The sequence below is a fragment of the Maylandia zebra genome, linkage group LG22, assembly GCF_041146795.1.
Source record: "Maylandia zebra isolate NMK-2024a linkage group LG22, Mzebra_GT3a, whole genome shotgun sequence".
NCBI lineage: Eukaryota > Metazoa > Chordata > Actinopteri > Cichliformes > Cichlidae > Maylandia > Maylandia zebra.
Window position 1 is genome coordinate 17,149,121 of NC_135187.1, and position 17,924 is coordinate 17,167,044.

General features: G+C 40.8%; 1 protein-coding gene across 2 annotated transcripts in view; it reads right to left on the bottom strand.

The window, feature by feature from the left end:
- Positions 1–11,011, bottom strand: part of pard6gb (par-6 family cell polarity regulator gamma b) — a 37,380-nt gene extending 26,369 nt beyond the window's left edge. Inside the window, exons 1-2 of one of the 2 annotated variants that reach the window (XM_076879141.1) lie at positions 10,895–11,011; positions 1,324–1,546 (exon numbers count right to left, since the gene is read on the bottom strand). In XM_076879141.1, the coding sequence (XP_076735256.1) occupies positions 1,324–1,447 (124 nt within the window). In that variant the 5' untranslated portion in view covers positions 1,448–1,546; positions 10,895–11,011. Of the gene's footprint in view, positions 1–1,323; positions 1,547–8,031; positions 8,396–10,894 lie in introns of those variants that run through there. The other variant, XM_012918560.4, reaches the window with a different exon arrangement.
- Between the last annotated feature and the right edge of the window lie 6,913 nt (positions 11,012–17,924).

A 17,924-nucleotide genomic window follows, 5' to 3' on the forward strand; every position in this document is an offset into this window, starting at 1 on the left:
CTGTTTCAACATCAGTCACAACAATGCAAATTCCTCTAAACCACATCAGCAGTTCACCACCACAATAGCACTAAATACACCCCCTCCCACAATAAGAGCAGCCAAATCTCTATCAGCAAAGACTCCTCTGTCCTTCTGGTGTTTGAGGGAATTTCCCCTTTGTATTAAATGCTCTGGAAGAAGCCAGCAAGGGGGAATATTCATGAGAATCAAATGCATCACCAGAGGAATATAGACACTGAGATAAGCAGCAGGACAGTGACGTGTCAGCTAAACCACAAGGACACAAGTTATGGCTTTCAGGTGTTACACTTACGCGACCTGACTGGTCGAATCAGCCTTTATTTTTAAGTCAAACATTACTGCAGGATGACTTATGAGCCAACTTACAGTTAGTTGGTTTTGGTCTGGCCATTTAATCTCTCGAGGCGGTGACTCACACTCCGATTGGGCCTCTCAAATATCTCAACCTGGTTTCTTGCTGGAAATCTGTGGATATCTTTTTGTTTTTTGAACCACTGGTTGACAATTAAAACAAAACCCTGGAGTGAACCCGTTCATTACACAACCGAGCGAGGGACATTCCAAGGAGGATTGTGGGTATGAATAGTGAATGGTAATAGATTCATTTGTATGCTCGATGACTGGCTGGCAGCAGTCGAGACCCTCTCCAGAGTTGGGATCAGCGAGAGAGTGCGCGAGAGAGACTAGGAGTTGGTTCCCATTCAGAGTGCCGTGGTGTTGTGTTTGAACAAATACATCAGCACATGCACGCACACACACAAACTGAGAGAGCCCGGTAAGGAGTCTCTCTTTTCATGCAGATCTTTTGTCTCTCAGTAATGTCTGGTATGCCGGGATACAGGCCTTTGCTCAATGACCTGATTTCTATGGGACTGCCGAGACACTGGTCTGTGTGCGTGTGTGTATTTTTCGTGTGCGCGCGAGTGTGTTTTCATATGCCTGCGAGGGCTTCCTCTGGATCAGGCACAGGACTTACCAAGGCAGACAGAGGCAGACTGAAACTTATCCAGCCAATAAGAGAGCCGGAAACACAAAAGCACATATACAGACACACACAGAAGGCCTGGCATGAAGTAAACAAAAAGCCCTCATAATTGGACCAGGAAATATTCAGGGGGGGAAACTTGATTCTAGTCAGCACCATAATTGCAGCCCAAGACACAGTTAATGCAACAGTTGATAGTTTGGTAGGTTTACCAGTTGGAAGACATTTGGAAAGAAATATTTAAACTAGTATTAAAGACGTAATCTGCGGGGGATAAAGAGGCGAAGGAAATCGCACAGTGTAGATCAGCTTACCTTGTCTCTGTATGAAGATCCTGAGGAGCGGGTGAGCGGTTGACACCGCCTTGACGAAGTTGTCGTCGTTGTTGATCGGGAGCAGGTCGCCGTGAACGTCGGCGTAACCAATCATCACTTCCATGTTGGCGATGCGGTGGATATGCAGGATGAGTTTGTAGAACTCCTCAAACTTGCCGGGCTTGACCCGATCCACCGAGAACCGGCGAAACTCTGCCCCATACTGAGAAGAAAGAAAAAAAAAAAAAAAAAGGAATAATCAAAAGAGGAGCTGTGAGAGGGACAACCAAACAGGATGAGGAAACTGGGATTCTGACTGTTCCACATAAAAGTCACAGGGTGGAAGTTCACCGAGCATGTGGTTGTGACCTTAAGTAACATAAAGCACCAAGAAAGGAAGGTTTTTTTTCCTGAAGCAGTAAACAAACTGAACAGCTGTGATTCTCTGCAACTTTAAATACCGCAAGAGGAGCGTAACTTTCCAAACAACTGGATTACACAACATGAAACCTTCAGGAAATATAGAACAAAAATACTTTCAGTAGGAGTTAGCTGACGACTGATATCTCTGTGCTAAAGCTACAACTAAAACTGCTTACATCAGCAATCTGAAGGTGTGAAAATCCCTCTACAGTCACCTGTAAATCTCAGCCCGAGTCTTGTTTATATAACGTGTACAAAAAGCTAATAAAGCTCTCCCTGTTCCCCTTTTCTCCGGGTTTTATGCTAAGCTATGGTGTCTGCAGCTTTGTATGAAACTGACAAATCTCAAAGTTTTGTTATCAAGCTTCTGGCAAAGAAATGAATGAGTGCATTTGCCAGAATGCATAAACAATCCAGTGATTAATAACTCAGATACTTAAAACTTCTTAATCATGAGAATAAGGTTACTTTCAGCTTCTCTCTTATTAACCAGGGGTCACGATAGCAGGCAGCTGTGCAACTTTGATTTATCTTTTTAATATCAGAGGCCTGTCTTGTAAATAGTAGATTAACTGGTTCCTGTCTTTTCTATGCTTTTTCTACCCAAGTGCTTTCTAACATACATAAGTGCCTTGAGGGAATGTATAAATAACACCAAATTGAATTAACACACATTGACACTCCGCTGCATGTGTTGGGGTTCGGTATCTTGCCCAATGATATTTTGTTATGGATTGAACCCTCACAGTGATGATTCATTGGTCGGTGAATTACTCTTTGAAAGAATATCAAAACTTAACAACTGTTTTCTTCAAAGATCCAATGTTGATGGGTTTATTGTAACTTTTTTCATTGGTGCAGATGCTTTTAAACTGTTGTCATTTGTGTTGCCTTTTGTAATTGAGTTCACTCTTTAGGCTTAAACAACTACACTTCAAGGATAATGTCCTAGGAATCACTCCTAAGACCTCTGAATAAAGCAATATTCATTCTGTGTCTCTAAATTTGCAGTACTTTGAGCGCATTACAACATGAAGACTCCAGATAATCTCAAAGGACTCAGATGATGTAGCCAACAGAAAAATAAATACAAAAGCTGCAAACTTCTAACTCTCAGTGGTCCCCATCTTGCATACATAGTGGATTGGAAGAGAAGAACCAATTTTTGTCACTAAGAGAAAGTTCCAGGGGAAAGATGCACTCCTCAGAAGGAATTATGCATAATTTCCAAAACAAACTAGGAAAAAAGGAGAAAAGTCAGCACCAGACTTCACACTGAATTTGGATGAAATGAATTTGATTAAAATAAATCACCAAACAGCAGCATTGGTATTAAAAAAAAAAAAAAAAAAAAAAAAAATCCATCCCATTCACCTTATTTGTACCGTTTTAATGACTATTCTATGCCTTGTATATAAAACTAAACTACACTCCGGAGAGTCAACATTCACAGAGGTCTAGATACTTATCCTAAAACATTTGCAGGACCTAGCTCAAGTAGCTTTTCAGATTTGAAAACAAGACAAAAGTAAACCCACCTCAACTTCATCAAAATACTTGGAGGGAAAAAAAAAAGAAAAGAAGAAACGAACAACATTAGGGTCATGAAAGTTTGCACAATTGCTATAAGAGGTCTTTCTTTTCCCCAGAATATTTTCAGCCACATCTGAGATGGTCAGCTGTGAAGCATCTGAAGCGCCAACATGGAAGGACCCACAAGTACATTTGCAGCCCCTCACTTCACGCGTGTTGATGTTCACAATTCTGAGACATCATCTCAGTCTTTATACAAAGCCAGGCTGACATTTACTAGATGGCCTTCATATACTGAGCACACCAGTCTTCTAGTTTACTTATCTGCAAGAAGCTGAATGAGCACATTCCCTAAAACCCAGTCCCTTTACATCTGTGCCTGCTGTTGGGATCTTCCTACACTGGCTAAAATTATAACCGGATAAGATGCATCGGGGTCTGGGTGGTTCTCCATCTCAGCTAAATCATTTCCTGGGGGAAACGCTGTAGCTTTACGTGCGACTCTGCACATCAAGATCGTATCACCGAGAAAACAAATTTCAGCCGCGCACTGCCTGAAAACACCAGGAAATGGAAAGCAGGTCCCTATACAATAGCAGAATTCAGGTAGCTATGCATGACAGTAGCAGGCAGCCACTCCTCCCACCCACTATTTATACACAAAAGCACAGACTTGAACAACTGGGCTTCAGCTTTTCCTGGGTAGGCCACTGTATCGCCAACGAGAGCGTGCCTGAGGGTCACGACAAGGTCATCATGTGACAGACAAGCACACAAAGGCGCGACTGAGGCGCTGAAGCACGGTACAATAATCTACAACAACAGACAGCAGCAGTGGCAGCACCGGGGTCTGAATCAGAGTAGTAATTTGTAGACTAAGGCGCTGTTTGTTACTGTAATCATCAGCTCACAGCTGAGGGAAGCTGACAGCAGAGGAGAAGAGTGGGGAGATGATCAGGGAGCAGGAGGAGGAGGGAGAAGAGGAAAACTGCTGACATAGGAGAGCAGCAGAATACTGACTGGAAAGAAGAAGAGGAGCTGGGGGGGATACATTAACCAGCTCTGTAATTAGAAGATGACACATAAATTTAAGCGGTGGTGTGTGAGGAGAGTTAGGGGGATACCGGGTGTAATTTGTTGCCAGGCTGACTCAAGGCAGCGGGAAAGGCAAATGTGTGAGGCTGCATTTTGAAAACCTGCCACCCACCTTCAGCTCATAAACCTCAGCCCGTATTACAATGACACAACAAGCAGACAAGCAGGTTCGTCAGAGTGAAGTAGGTGCTGTTAGCGTCGAGGAAAGTGAATCCGAGGCGCGCATATACTGTAATCAACTCTGAAAGACATCATACGCTACGCTCCACATCATAATTATACTTGTGCGTATCACTATCCTCTGAACGCGACTGCTCTCTTAGTGCAGCACGTGATCAGTCTGAAAAAAGAAATCTGTTTGAACCAGCAGAACCCGGCCCTCAGGTATGAGCAAGTCTGAACATGGCGCGATTAATCACGGGCCTCAGTGCTAAACCTCGACTCTTAGAGCACACCACTACAAACATGACATCACTTGCTCCGCTGGCCTACTGCTGCAGAGTGACGTCCGACAGGCTGAAACATGTCTGGAGCCTTTTAACTGACACACTGAAGAAAATGGAAGATAACCGACTTCTTGTCTCTGGCCAACGCTGGCTCTTTTCTTACCTAATATTCGGTAAGTTGGGGTAACTCACCTCAGAAACTGCCTACAGGCTCCCAGGATTTTAAAAGACGACTAAGTATTTAATAAAGGAGAACCACAGGACCCCACTCCACTCAACCCCCTACATCTCCTAAAACACTCTGATAAGAGCTTGATGTGAGTGAAACCAGCAAATCCTGGCTGAGGCCTCAGTGACAGGCAGCCAGACACCTCCAGTGTTAGCCCTGATAAGCTTATCACAGAAACAGATTCCTCTCGAAGGAAAAAACAAAACAAAACAAAAAAAAAAAAAAAAACAAAAAAAAAAACAAAAAAAAAAAAAAAAAAAACATGAAACAGTAAGAACCAGTCACACAACAGCAATCAATCACATATGTAACACTCTTGACACTTCTGGAAATCTGAATGTACCTCAGCATTTCTGCAGCGTCTTCATAACAGACATTTTTCTCTAGAGCCTTATTTGGCATACGATTATTAAAAAGGGAGTGCACCTAAAGGCCATGTTTGCTTCTGCTTAACAAATGAATTATTTAGACTTTTTTTGGTTTAAAGAAAGTAATCGCATAACAAAAATGAATGCGCAAATGTTCAACTGCACCCAAAGACACTCAAAAGCTACTTTTGGGGGCTTCCTTATTCACAAAAAGGTCACCACAGCGACCAGTTGCACGCGTTTGACTTGGGAGATTTTGTGTCCCTCGGTTGCAACCAAAGAAGCGTCTCCTTCTGCAATCGAAGCGGCATCTTTCTCCTATCAGAGTTTGTTTCAAGTCACACAAAAACCACGTACTGAGAGAGAACTCCATGTTTAATAAAGCGGCTGTAGGAACCAACAGTAACTGTTACAACTTTACATTAACTACGCAGAAGGAATGAAAACCTGTTTGTCACGGCACAAGTTTGCATAACTATATAAAAACAAAACAAAAGTGAATACGAGGATGATTCGAGTCGGTAAATAAGCCGTTTGGCTTTGGATATTACCATGAACCATAGTTGTTGTTATGGAAACATTTGTATCTAATGAGAAGGTAGGAAGTCCGTATACATTTTATTGTGTATTTTTTTGTTTTGTTGGCGTTTACATAAGAAGGTAAGTCTTGATGAGTGTTACACAATTTATGAGTCCCAAACCTCATCGATGGGTCTTGTTTATTTCTGTGTATTTCTTAAAAATGTAACAATTTTTACTCATTAAAGTAAAGTATTAGGTTACATTTACAGCACGCTTTTAGTGCCAGTGTTGGCAGTCTGGAAAATCTCATTTTACAGGAAAAAAAACAAAAACAAGATAAAATGGTAAATGGGCTGCATTTACGATAACTTTATCTTATTGGATAAAACAAACACTGACAAAGTTTAACTTTGAGGACATAATCTGCAGTTTGAAAATGGTGATAGATTGCATTACATATTACTGCAAAACTTTAAAACTGTAATAATATTGTAATGTGCCCTTAGTATTGTGAGGATATCATATTATTTACTACTAAATGATGAACTGAATTACATGTAGCTGATCCTGCTCCTCTGTGCCTTCAGAGGCCCAGACTGTGGCAGAGCTATGTAACAGATAAGATTTCCCTTTACAGGTATTCAAATGTCCTCAACTGTCAGTGTGCTATTTCTCTCCAAATAATCAGCTTTTGTTTCATTAACACGCTTGATTTCTTCACTGAGGGAGATGAGGGAACATGAGGGACGGGGGTTAGAGCTCCCAACACACCCCAAACGGATCAAAACAAAACAAAACCTGACGAAGTAGAACAAAATGTGAAACCACTTAAAGTGACGTGACGGAGAGGGATGAGTCACATCTGATCCAAAAGTGGAAACGTGTGACGTGGTGGCATGACGGTGTGCCGTGGTGACGCCGGTGGACCTGTCTGTTCTAGCCACAGAGCTCCTGGCGTGCCAGTCCCACCCACAAACAATCTGCAGCAGCCACGGAGTGACCACTCCTGTCTCTGTGGAACAAACCCTGCAGCAAAAGAAATGGCAAAACAACAAAAAGAACAAAAAAAAACCCACCTACACACACAAACACTACTCGCCTTTTTGGCCGTTTTTGTGTGAGTACATGCGCACCCACCTGTCACCATCAGAGCATCTGTGCTCCATCTGTCCACCACCCCACTGAAACTGGGCGGCCAAAAGGTGGAAACAACTCAGGAGTGAATGAGTCACCTTCTGCACCACTTGCCCATCTCTCAATCTAACCCTCAGGTGTGAACACATGCGAATACTGCATTATCTCACAAATAAATCAGAAACACTGGATTAGAATGCAGGTCACCAGCAATCATTGTGGGGTTCACAAGTGATGAGTGTCAGCTGGTAGTTCTTCACAGAGCCCACACAAACAGTCACTTGTGTATCGAAAAAACAAAACAAAAATAAAACTCTTCCTCTGCAGTATAAACTAAAATAAGAGCCGCATAACTCATGTGGATGTATTGTGTACGTGTTGAGATGAAAAGCTTCATAAATCAGGGCACTCCATTGAGACATAACACTTGAAATCTTGGCAATCCACTTGATGTTTGTGTGTCCATTAGTCTGTCAGCGTTTAAAAAAATGATCCAAAACAAAGAGCTAGGCTGATACTGTGTAGCAAGAACACAAAAACTCAGTGCAACTAATGCAACGTCTGACTTTAACAGGTGGAAACTTTGTTGCTGTAGGAAATCTGGAGAGCTAGGTGCTTCAAAAACAACCCCATTACCCACCTACCCAGCCCCCCTCCATCAACCACCCACAGCAGCATCGGGAAAGAAAGAGTCAAATCAGCAAAATCTGGATAGGAAGTAAGAAGCAAACAATCACTGCAAATGAGAGAAACATCCAGAACCTGCAACTTTCCCCGCACAACTCACGGGGGAAAAGCGGAAATAGTTATGTGGCGTAGGCTGCACACCGTCCGACCAGCTCCGGCTCCGTGACGGGACAGCCATGTGAACATTTATCATGATTATTATTATTTTAATCCCCCCAAAATCCTATCCACCCACACCACCACCAAGCAGGGCTTTCAAGTTTCCACTCACCTTGCTTTTCACTTCCACAGCGTTGCAGTTAGGATTTCGCAGAGGTTGCGACTTATTAAAGCTCCGATTCATTTTTTTCCCGTTTGAAGGAAAAAAAAAAAGAAAAAAAGTTCAGTCGCCTTTGCCCACAGAGAGAGGGGCTCTGGTCCCGGGCTTTCTGCTCTAAAAAATTCTCCCTGTTCGCTTCTTCCACAGAACTTCGTGTTTCTTTCACCTCCCCGACTTCTTTTTTCTTTTCTCAGTGCGCTCCGACAGACATGAGGGAGGACTTCACGAGAGAGCAGGAGGTGTGCGACTCGCCGCGTTGACTTGAGGAGTGTGAGTTAAGTTTTGAAAATGACATCAGCCCTCTTTAAAAAAAACGGGATTCTGGGATGCATTCACGTACCGCACGAAATCCCCAACTCCCTCAGTCGGGATCTATTTGTATCCTTGCTGTAGTCAGTAAAGGCTGAGTAAATAACAGCTACTACTGATAATGGATTAAGGTTTAAAAATGTATGCTATCGCAAAACAAACAAACAAAACACACACACAAATATTTATAACAATAACAACTTGATATGTATTATGTCCTGTTAATAAAAATATCATATTAAATCAGCCGTGTTTAGTCGTCTTTTGATGCATATGAAGAAAAAAAAATAATGAAACCAAAATATATATATATTTAAAAGTAAGCATTTAAAAATATAGATGTAAAAAGTAAGCAGACTTCCTCTAACCCCGCCTTCTCCAATTTATAGCCTAATATATTCAGGGTAAAAAAAAGTGGTCTTTCCGGTTAGTTGGTGCATTTCCAGAATCTGTGAAGGCAGCACTGAGCACGCTGGACCTCCGAGACACCAGAGGACGCGATTTTCTAAACATTTTTTAAAAAGGTCTGTAGCTAAATGATTGAATTCATTGATCCAAACAAGGTGGTGTAAGCCCACAAACCCTGTGGTGTGGAACAAGTATCTTTTAATATAACCCCCCCAGTTCAGTTTGCAATCATTACCTCTGTAAGTGAAGGTGAAGTGTGAGCCACTGGGAACTCAAACACATAAAAACACCATAGTGTGAAGAAAACAGCCACATATCTTTATATTTAACCATCTGCTGTAGCCTGCTCAACTTTTCAGATACATAACAGGTGAAGATTTACTTGCATTTTTACATTGTCCTCATAATATGGAGTTAAATATGGCCTATGATGCCTTTAAGTCTTATTTTTGTGATCTTTTACAGACCACAAAACCATCTTTTTATCCAGGTTACACGGGATTTGTAATAAAACCTGCCACCCAACTTGGGTGGCCAAGAGGAAGCTATTCTTCTGTCAGCAGAGAGCTTCAAAGTGCACCAGGTAAACATCTCTAATTGCCCCTGGAACGTGATAATCTCACACCCCCTCCTTTGTGAGGTATAGGCATCCTGAGCCATTCAACCTGAACAAAAAACCTCACAGCGTAAGAACCAGCTGATCGGGAATATTCATTTTCAGCTGGGTTAATTAGCATCCATGACCGCAATCCTGCTTGACAGCATTCCTGGGCCCCTGAAGCTGGCTGTGCACAACAGCTGCAGGCTGCTACCCTCTCAGTAGCTCAAAGTGCTGCTGGTTTACTCTCTTCATGAATGTGTTGACTGCTTACAAACAGAGCCCAAACCCAGGTTTCACTGCGATCCTGCAGCACAGACTCTGCAATGCTCCCTATGTGACTGCATGCAGGGATAGTTACGCTGTAGTAGATTTAGTGAGTAAATGTTTATCAACTGTAGTCAGAACTACATCTGATGGGTGCCCACAATCAAGTTAGGACTATGGTTACATTGACATTTGGTTATTAGCAGAAGAGACAGTGATTTTTGATGTGTTTCTACAACATCTGATGCTGTCATATTTGCTGTTAGTTAATAATTAATGAAATATTGTGAGGTAAATGTGGTGGTGCTCTATATAACTAGCTTTATGAAAACGAGTAGTCAAGCGTATTGCGCCCACTAACGGCCGATGTGTGGTATTGTTTTAATGACTTTAACAGTGCAACAGTTACAGGGTCTGCATATGTTTTAACTGAATTATGGTGGAAAAATACAGACCTTCCTCTACATAAAGTTAAATCTTTTGCAGTTGTAACCATCTGGGCCTGAATCATCACAGGTGATTGTCATAAACCTACCATAAGGAAAGATGGATATATGTTTTTGTTGTGTGTCAATCAGAAGAATTAATTTCCCTGTTCCCTGGTTGCCAAAACTTGGAAGAACATCCATTCATTTCCTTAATTAGCATCTGAATCAGAATACTTTAATAATCTCAGAGGAAATTATGTGGTCACAGTTGATCCAATAAGAACTAACTAACTAAACTAAATAGAATACAATATATTACAAAGTTACAAAATATAACAAAATCGCTGTAATAAATACAAATAGCTCTAATCATAAATATCCCTGTATATTACACTAAATTACATATATATGGGTGACACTGAGGTGCCCCCTTTGTTATATTACAGTTTTTTCTGATTGCTTAAGCACATTTTTGTAACTATTGGCTAATTTTTCAAAACTCTTCACACAAATAAGAAAACCTGTCACCCAATCATCAAAACATTTTAGTTCTCTTGCAAAAGCGAACACAGCTAGATTAACTCTTCACACCTTTGTAAAAATGGTGTTTCCGTATCAAACAGTACACACAAGCCATCATCTACTAAGCACACAATTCACCAACTACACACTGATGGTATGAATGAAAAACACATCTGGCTTTTGCTTTCTCTGTGCACAAGGTAGGCCATGTCAGTTTGAGCTCATACTTCTGTTATAGATCCATCCAGTGCTACAAATCTTAGTGCAAAGTGACTGTACTTACCGATTCTCATTTCGAAATGTCCTAATGATGCTTGCCACAGTGTAGCGGCTCAGTTTAGGCTGAACACGTTGGCCAGCTTCCCTCAGGGTCATCCCATGGTTGATGACATGGTCCACTATTGTAGCTCTGGTGTCATCAGTTATTCTGTTTCTTACTCTTCTTACCCTTCCTCTTTCCTCTCCTCGTCCTCTTCTTGCTCCTCCACGTCCTCTTCCTCCAACTTCTTCACCTCCACGTCCTCTCCCTCGGCCTCCTCTGATTCTCACTCTTCTCACTCTTACTGCTCCTTCCATTGTACTCCACATAGACAGCTTACCTGTGGCCTGTTCATAGTGCTTAGGCTGATTGCAAAGTGGACTAATTATCTAAAACAGTTTTCACATGTGAAAGTGTGCCAGACAGTTGGCAAATTAGTGTTAATGATAGCCATACATGTGTATACTTTTGCTAGGAGTGTGTTGGAAATTTGGTAATTGAGTGTTGTGCAGTGAATTGTGCCTACAGTTTTGCAAAGTGTGTGTTACAAAATTGCAAACTGAGTGCAAAGCAGTTTTTGTGCTTTTAGTTTTGCAAACTCAGTGAGTGGTTTTGCTATAAGTCTGAATAGTTTTAGAAATTGTGCTACAGGAATCACAGTTAGGGTTTAAGCATTCAGAAAAAACTGTAATTGGAACTTTTCTTTGTAGACGATGTGATTTTAAGTGCGTGCAACTATTGCAGTGTGTACTTGTGTAGATGGAGGAGTTATACATAGTGATGGCCATAGGAAGAAATGACTTCCTGTGTCATTCAGTGGTGCATTTGGGCAACGCGCTCCTGTCTGACCAACAAACCATGGACTCGATGAGAGTTTATTGTCCAGTATTGTCTCTATCTTGGACAACAACCACCTTGAGTCCAGCTCCATCCCTACAATGCTACTGGTCTTGTCTGTTGTCATCCACGACACTCAACCTGCTGCTCCAGCATGCAACCACTGGTGTCCTAGGGAAAAAAGCAGAGCACATCTTGGTCAGGTTGCTGATCTGCTGCAGGCCGCTTGGAAGAACAATCTAACACAAGTAAAAATGACACGGTCTGAAGGTTTAGGGATGTTGTCTTGCCACGAACTATTGTGGATGCTGTCAGTGAAGGTATGCTTTCAATCTTTCTGTTTGTCATCAACATTACACAAAAAGTAAATGTCATGAAACTTCATTGAGCAGTAGTGGAGCATGTGCAAAGGAAGATCTCACTAAATTTTAGTGTTGGCCCACATTGCCTCTTTAAAACTGCAGTATAGTGTATTGGCGTTGGCAGGGGGAAACCGTTTTAGTTTTCTGTGCAACTAAAGTATCTTGGCTTAAAGATATTTATTTTCTTCTTGTCTCAAAAGCCAGGCAATCAATTAGGAGAGAAAGAGACAAAGGGGGATGTACATTTACTTTAATCAGCTATCTTGCAGCAAAGCCATTTACATGATTTTGCTTTTTCTGCAGATGGTGGGACAACATCCAGACTTTCTTTTAAATATAAAACTTTATGCAACATCAAACAGAATGAGTTTTTTTTTAAAACATAGATTTTCATCTCACATATTTGATGATTTAAAAAGAATTCTGTATGTGTCATCAAGGAAAAAAAACAAAGCCATAACTCATAAAGAAGCTTCAATCACTAGTATGTTCTTTGAAATGGAAGTTACAAGGCTTTCATGATCAATGAGGATTGCAAGGCAAACATATAAATTTACTCTGGACGTGAATAAAAATATAATGAAACCACATCAAAGGTGCTGACTACACACAAGTAATCGATCAGCTCGATACAGACAAAACCAACTAGGATGTTGGCTAGTTGCCATCCAATACTCTATTCAGAATGAGTCTAAATCTATTAAAGTTATCTCAAAACACGACAAAGGGGTCTGCTACTGCTTTGGGGCTGATCGGCAGTGAGATGAGTCTATATACCAACAAACAGCAGTGTGCAGAGGCCCCGAGCCATCCCTTATTTCTTTATATTTTGATGGGAAAATAGGAAATGTGTGCAGTGATTTATTTAAACTCGTGTAAATGGAAATATAGTGTATAAGTGGAAAACCGAGTTTGCATTCTAACAAGCTTGAAAGTCAGCCTGAACTTTTTTTGACAGGCTTTCTAGTAATTTCTTTAATAAAGCTCCAGGAATAGTTATCCAGGCTTCTTGAAGGACATTCAAAGTTCTTCTTTGGATTTTGGGTGTCATCTGTTATGTTTCTTGTCAAGATGATCCCACACTGCTTCAATAATGTTGAGCTCTGGGGAGGCCAATTCATGGTTGGTAGTGTTATATTGTGTGCTTGTCTGTCCAGTTGTGCTTTTATGGCATTGGCAGTGTGTTTTGGATCATTGTCATGCTGAAAAATGAAGCCCTTACCAACCAGACACTTGCCAGATGGGTTGCATCGCAGATTAAAATCTCACTGGACTTTTCTGTGTTCATAATCCCCCCCCAAAAAAGATCTCCAACACCACTGGCTGAAATGCAGCACCAAATGATGACAGAGCCTCCACCATGTTTTAGAGATGGTTGCAGACCTCTCTCCTGACATCCTTAATATATAATGACAATGATTTGAACCAAAAATATAAAATTTGGATTAATTAGTCCATAAAACCTGTTGCCACTGATGAACACAACGCAGTTCATCCCACTGATTCATGTCAGTGATAAGTGGCTTGGAATATTTTGGAAGAAAAATGGCTCAAGGCTTTTGTAAGGTCCTGTATGTTAACCAGATTTTTGATACAATAAGCAAGTGGATGTAATGGTGACAGTGAAATATTGAATCTTCATTGTGTTTATGGTTGATTTAATTGCATATTCTTCTTTTTAGTGAACAGAACAACATGGATTACTATATATGACAGCACGTGGATTTCCAATGGAATGTTGGGATATTGATTTTTTTTTACTCTGAGATAGTTCCCCATATGGCCACCAGAGGGCAGACCACACCCACATAAGATACATACAGCAAGCACTTGGGGGATGGGATCAGTCACATAGAGAGCTGACACAACAGTTACAACGCATGTTATTCGCCCCCCAAACAAATTATATGGTTGTTTGATATAGGCAAAATGCGGTTTTACTTCAGATACTTGCTGTAAGAGTGACCAAAGCCAAATATTATAATCTTAAGAGTGGCTTACAATTTACAACCTTTCTTACCGTATGTATTAATGGTTCTGCTGCTTATTTGCTTTGAACTGTCAGGGGATATATATAAGGAAATCAATAAAGGGAAAAAAATAACAAAAGATAATATAGAAAGAAAGAAGGTGTGGAAAGGTGTGCAAGTAATACATAAACAAATTACAGGTACTAAAGAATAAAAGATTGAGGAACAAGAAGAAAACAGTAGAAGAGGAATAACAGGTAAAGATGAAGAAGGCTGGATGCATCATTGCTTGTCTCCATAATGAGGAGACAGTCATTTTACACTCAGAGCTCATAGCAGTTTGTGGTTTTTATCCAGCTAACTATGTCTGAATTTAGGTGGTCCTTTGTTGGTAATGTGAGATGAGATGATTACAGTGAGATGAAGAGATACACACATTAATCCATCCTTTGTTTAGAGACAGGAAAACATCCGGAGCTGGTTATAGTAGGGTAGGAATGCCAGCCAGACCAACAGAAAGGCTCCTCAACTCAGCCCACCACGCTGTTCTGCTTCACTCACTCTCTGATTAAAGAGAAAAGAGGACCCACACACGCACGCACACGCACACGCACGCACACACACACACACACACACACACACACACACAAACACACACACACACACACACACACACACACACACACACACACACACACACACACACACACACAGAGCCAGATCTAAAGATTCAGGTCATACTGAACAGACATCGTGGTTGAGTTTTCTCATAAGCAGAGCTGTCTCTGGAATCACACTGCGTCATGACACACCACCAGCCTCTCCAGCCATGTCCTTTGACTTAAATGGCAAAATTAAATGCGGTCCAAGTTGACAAATGGAAAATTAATCTCTCCGTCTCTGCCTCTTTTTTTCCTGCAGCGTGATTCTCTTGGAGTATATGTCTGTGCATAAGACAGAAAAGAAGGAGGAGAAGCAAAAAGTATAAAGAGAGTGAAGTAACACATGCAGCGATGCTGGGAGAAGCTCTTTGGAAGGTTTTCACTGTTACAGAGGCGACTTGGTAAGTAGTGCTGATTACACATCTGCTGCCATTTGATTAAAAACACATATTTGTACACTTCAGGCTGGTGAGATTTCCACTCAGGTACTATCACTAACCCATAGCTTAGTGCTGAGCTGTTTTCAGGACTTCATCTTGGGATTTCATCCATAGAATTACACATTTTCATTAATTTTTTTTGTTTATCTACCAGTTCTGAGATTATCTGCCATTGACTTTTCTCTACTAATAAAAAATATTTTTACTACATCATCCTATGTCCTTTTTCTTTTTTGCACCAGTAACCATGTGACTGTTATGGTGTCCCTCAAGGCCCTGTTGCGGATCCTCTAGTTTTTCTACTAGTACTCCCCCCGTCCCTTCAACCTTTGTTGAATAATATATACTTTTTTTTATACAGATGGCTTAAACTGGTCTTGATTAAATAAATACTTAAAGTAGAAGAATTTGGGTCTCCCAGCTATTTCCATTGTAATATCCATTGTATGATGTCATCTAAACCTTTAGGTCCTATTTCACTAATTCGCTTTGATGCTGAAATAAGAATGGTGCTCTTTGCATATAAAAATATTTAAAATGAGATATCCTTATAATCTTATGTTAGTACGGAGGAATATTATTTCCAATGTAAAACCATCTTTTTCTTAGTTTTCTGAACTGTGTAGATCAGCAGCAATGGGTATCTTTGTTTATCATTCTATCTTAGCCAATTCTACAAAATGCTTCCTTTAAAATACTGCCAAATTTTAGTATTTACTGATTTGTGAAGTAATAATATGTTATATTTGAGAGAGAGCTGGATATTTTGAAGCTTAAATAGACCAATAAATTAGCACTGAATGTTTTGGTACATGCCGTAAGGGGAATGAGGCATGTTACATTTTTAGCATGCGATGCAGCTCTGGTTGACTGCCTGTAGTTGCTGCTTGCAAGCTTCATTCCATTTGTGAACTTCTGACCAGTTCCAAGGCCCTTTTACAAAGTTCCCCTGAGTGCTTCTATAAATCCTGGAGCCTTTACGCTCAGCACATCACTGCTTGGACAACCCCTCAACATTTTCTCCAAGCAGGTCTTTCAATATAGTCTCTAAAGTGTGGTGGTTGGTCTCTTTTTTGGGATGCAGTTTATTTGTCTTCAACTGAAATATTTGCTCTGATTAAGTCTCCAAATATCTCATATCATATCCCCAATAAACCATGGGACTGTCATGTGTGTTTACACACACACGTAAACACACAAGACAGAGGATTAAGGCAGAGAGCATGAGGTGGAAAGAAAGGCAGGAACTGACAGGTCAGTATGGCTACAACAGGGGGGCCATGCCATCCTCCTCACCTCAAGCCTCACCTCCTGAACTGAAATCAGGCCTATAATTCACAAAAATGTGCAAAAATATGAAAATGTATTCCCGATATTGTAACAATTACTTATTGTCAGCAGATTAGACATGTAACCCTCCCACCTCCAGACAGCTGACAATGAGTCAACTAAACAACAACAGCTGGTTATAAACTAATGTTGTGCCAACTAAGTTATTGGGCTTGAGCTTCCTAAAAATCTCACTTTCCATCTGATAAATAGTTTGATTGGATTCCCACTCTTCTATTAGAGTTCCTTGGAGTTTATTCAAGAAGAAAGAAGAAGAAAGTGTGTACATTATTGTACTTTATTGAGCCCCGTGGGGAAATTGCTCTCTGCATTTAACCCATTCACTCAGTGAAGCAGTGGGCAGTCATTGGGCGCCCGGGGAGCAGTGTGTAGGGACGGTACCTTGCTCAGGGGTACCTCAGGGTAGCTGTTAAGGGGAATCGAACCCCCGACCTTCCGATCATGGGGCAACCACTCTACCTACTGAACTATTCAAGTTTATTCAAGAACTATTCAAGTTTATTCAAGTGTCCAAGTCCGACTTCAAAGAAAGTTTCACTTATACTGATTAACAGTAGCTAACAGAGACTAAGTTGTAAAGTCATTCTATTGACCTGGACACTTCTCACCCGGCATTGACAACTGAGGTGAAACGTGGACTGACAGCCTACCCATATATTGAAACACTCTGGAGCGAATCCAGTCTGGTAAACATCCATCAAAGCAAAACTTTGACTCACATACACACACATTCTGGAAAACTATCTAGGACCACTCACTATTGTTTAACAAAAAATAAAATATTTAATTGGTACCTGCTATTTAATTCAATATTTCTGCCAAGTATTTAAATATAAATAGATAAATAAATAAAGCGTATGCATGTTCTGTCTACTTTACTGACACCTATTGGTGAGATTTTATGTACTGTACCTTTAAGGGTCAATAAAATGTTCACAAACTTTACACCCTAACAACTTGTCGCTGTACACTAATGACGGGTAATTATTTTTCGTTAAACATGTTTGTTTGTTTTTATTTGAATTTTATGAAGTTTGGTTCATGATTATCTTTGTTTCTGTCACTATTCTCGTATGAGAGAAGGATTTTTTGTCGGTTTCTATTTAATGGGAGTCATAACTACTTGGTCACAGGATGCTTGTCGAAACATTGTACATGTTGAATGACTTCTATAAATAAAGTTTATCAATCGTGAGCACGCAAACATGGAGATAACTCCATCATGGTCCTGCCACCACCTGAGGGTGCCATTGCCTTACCATTAACCATGCATGAACATGCGCTCAGGCACGTACACAGGCCTGCTTTCAGTCATTGTCTCGGTCGCTTTTTAACACCACATACGCACACACGTGTGCACACGCAGACACACACACACACACACACACACACACACACACACACACACACACACACACACACACACTTTCTTT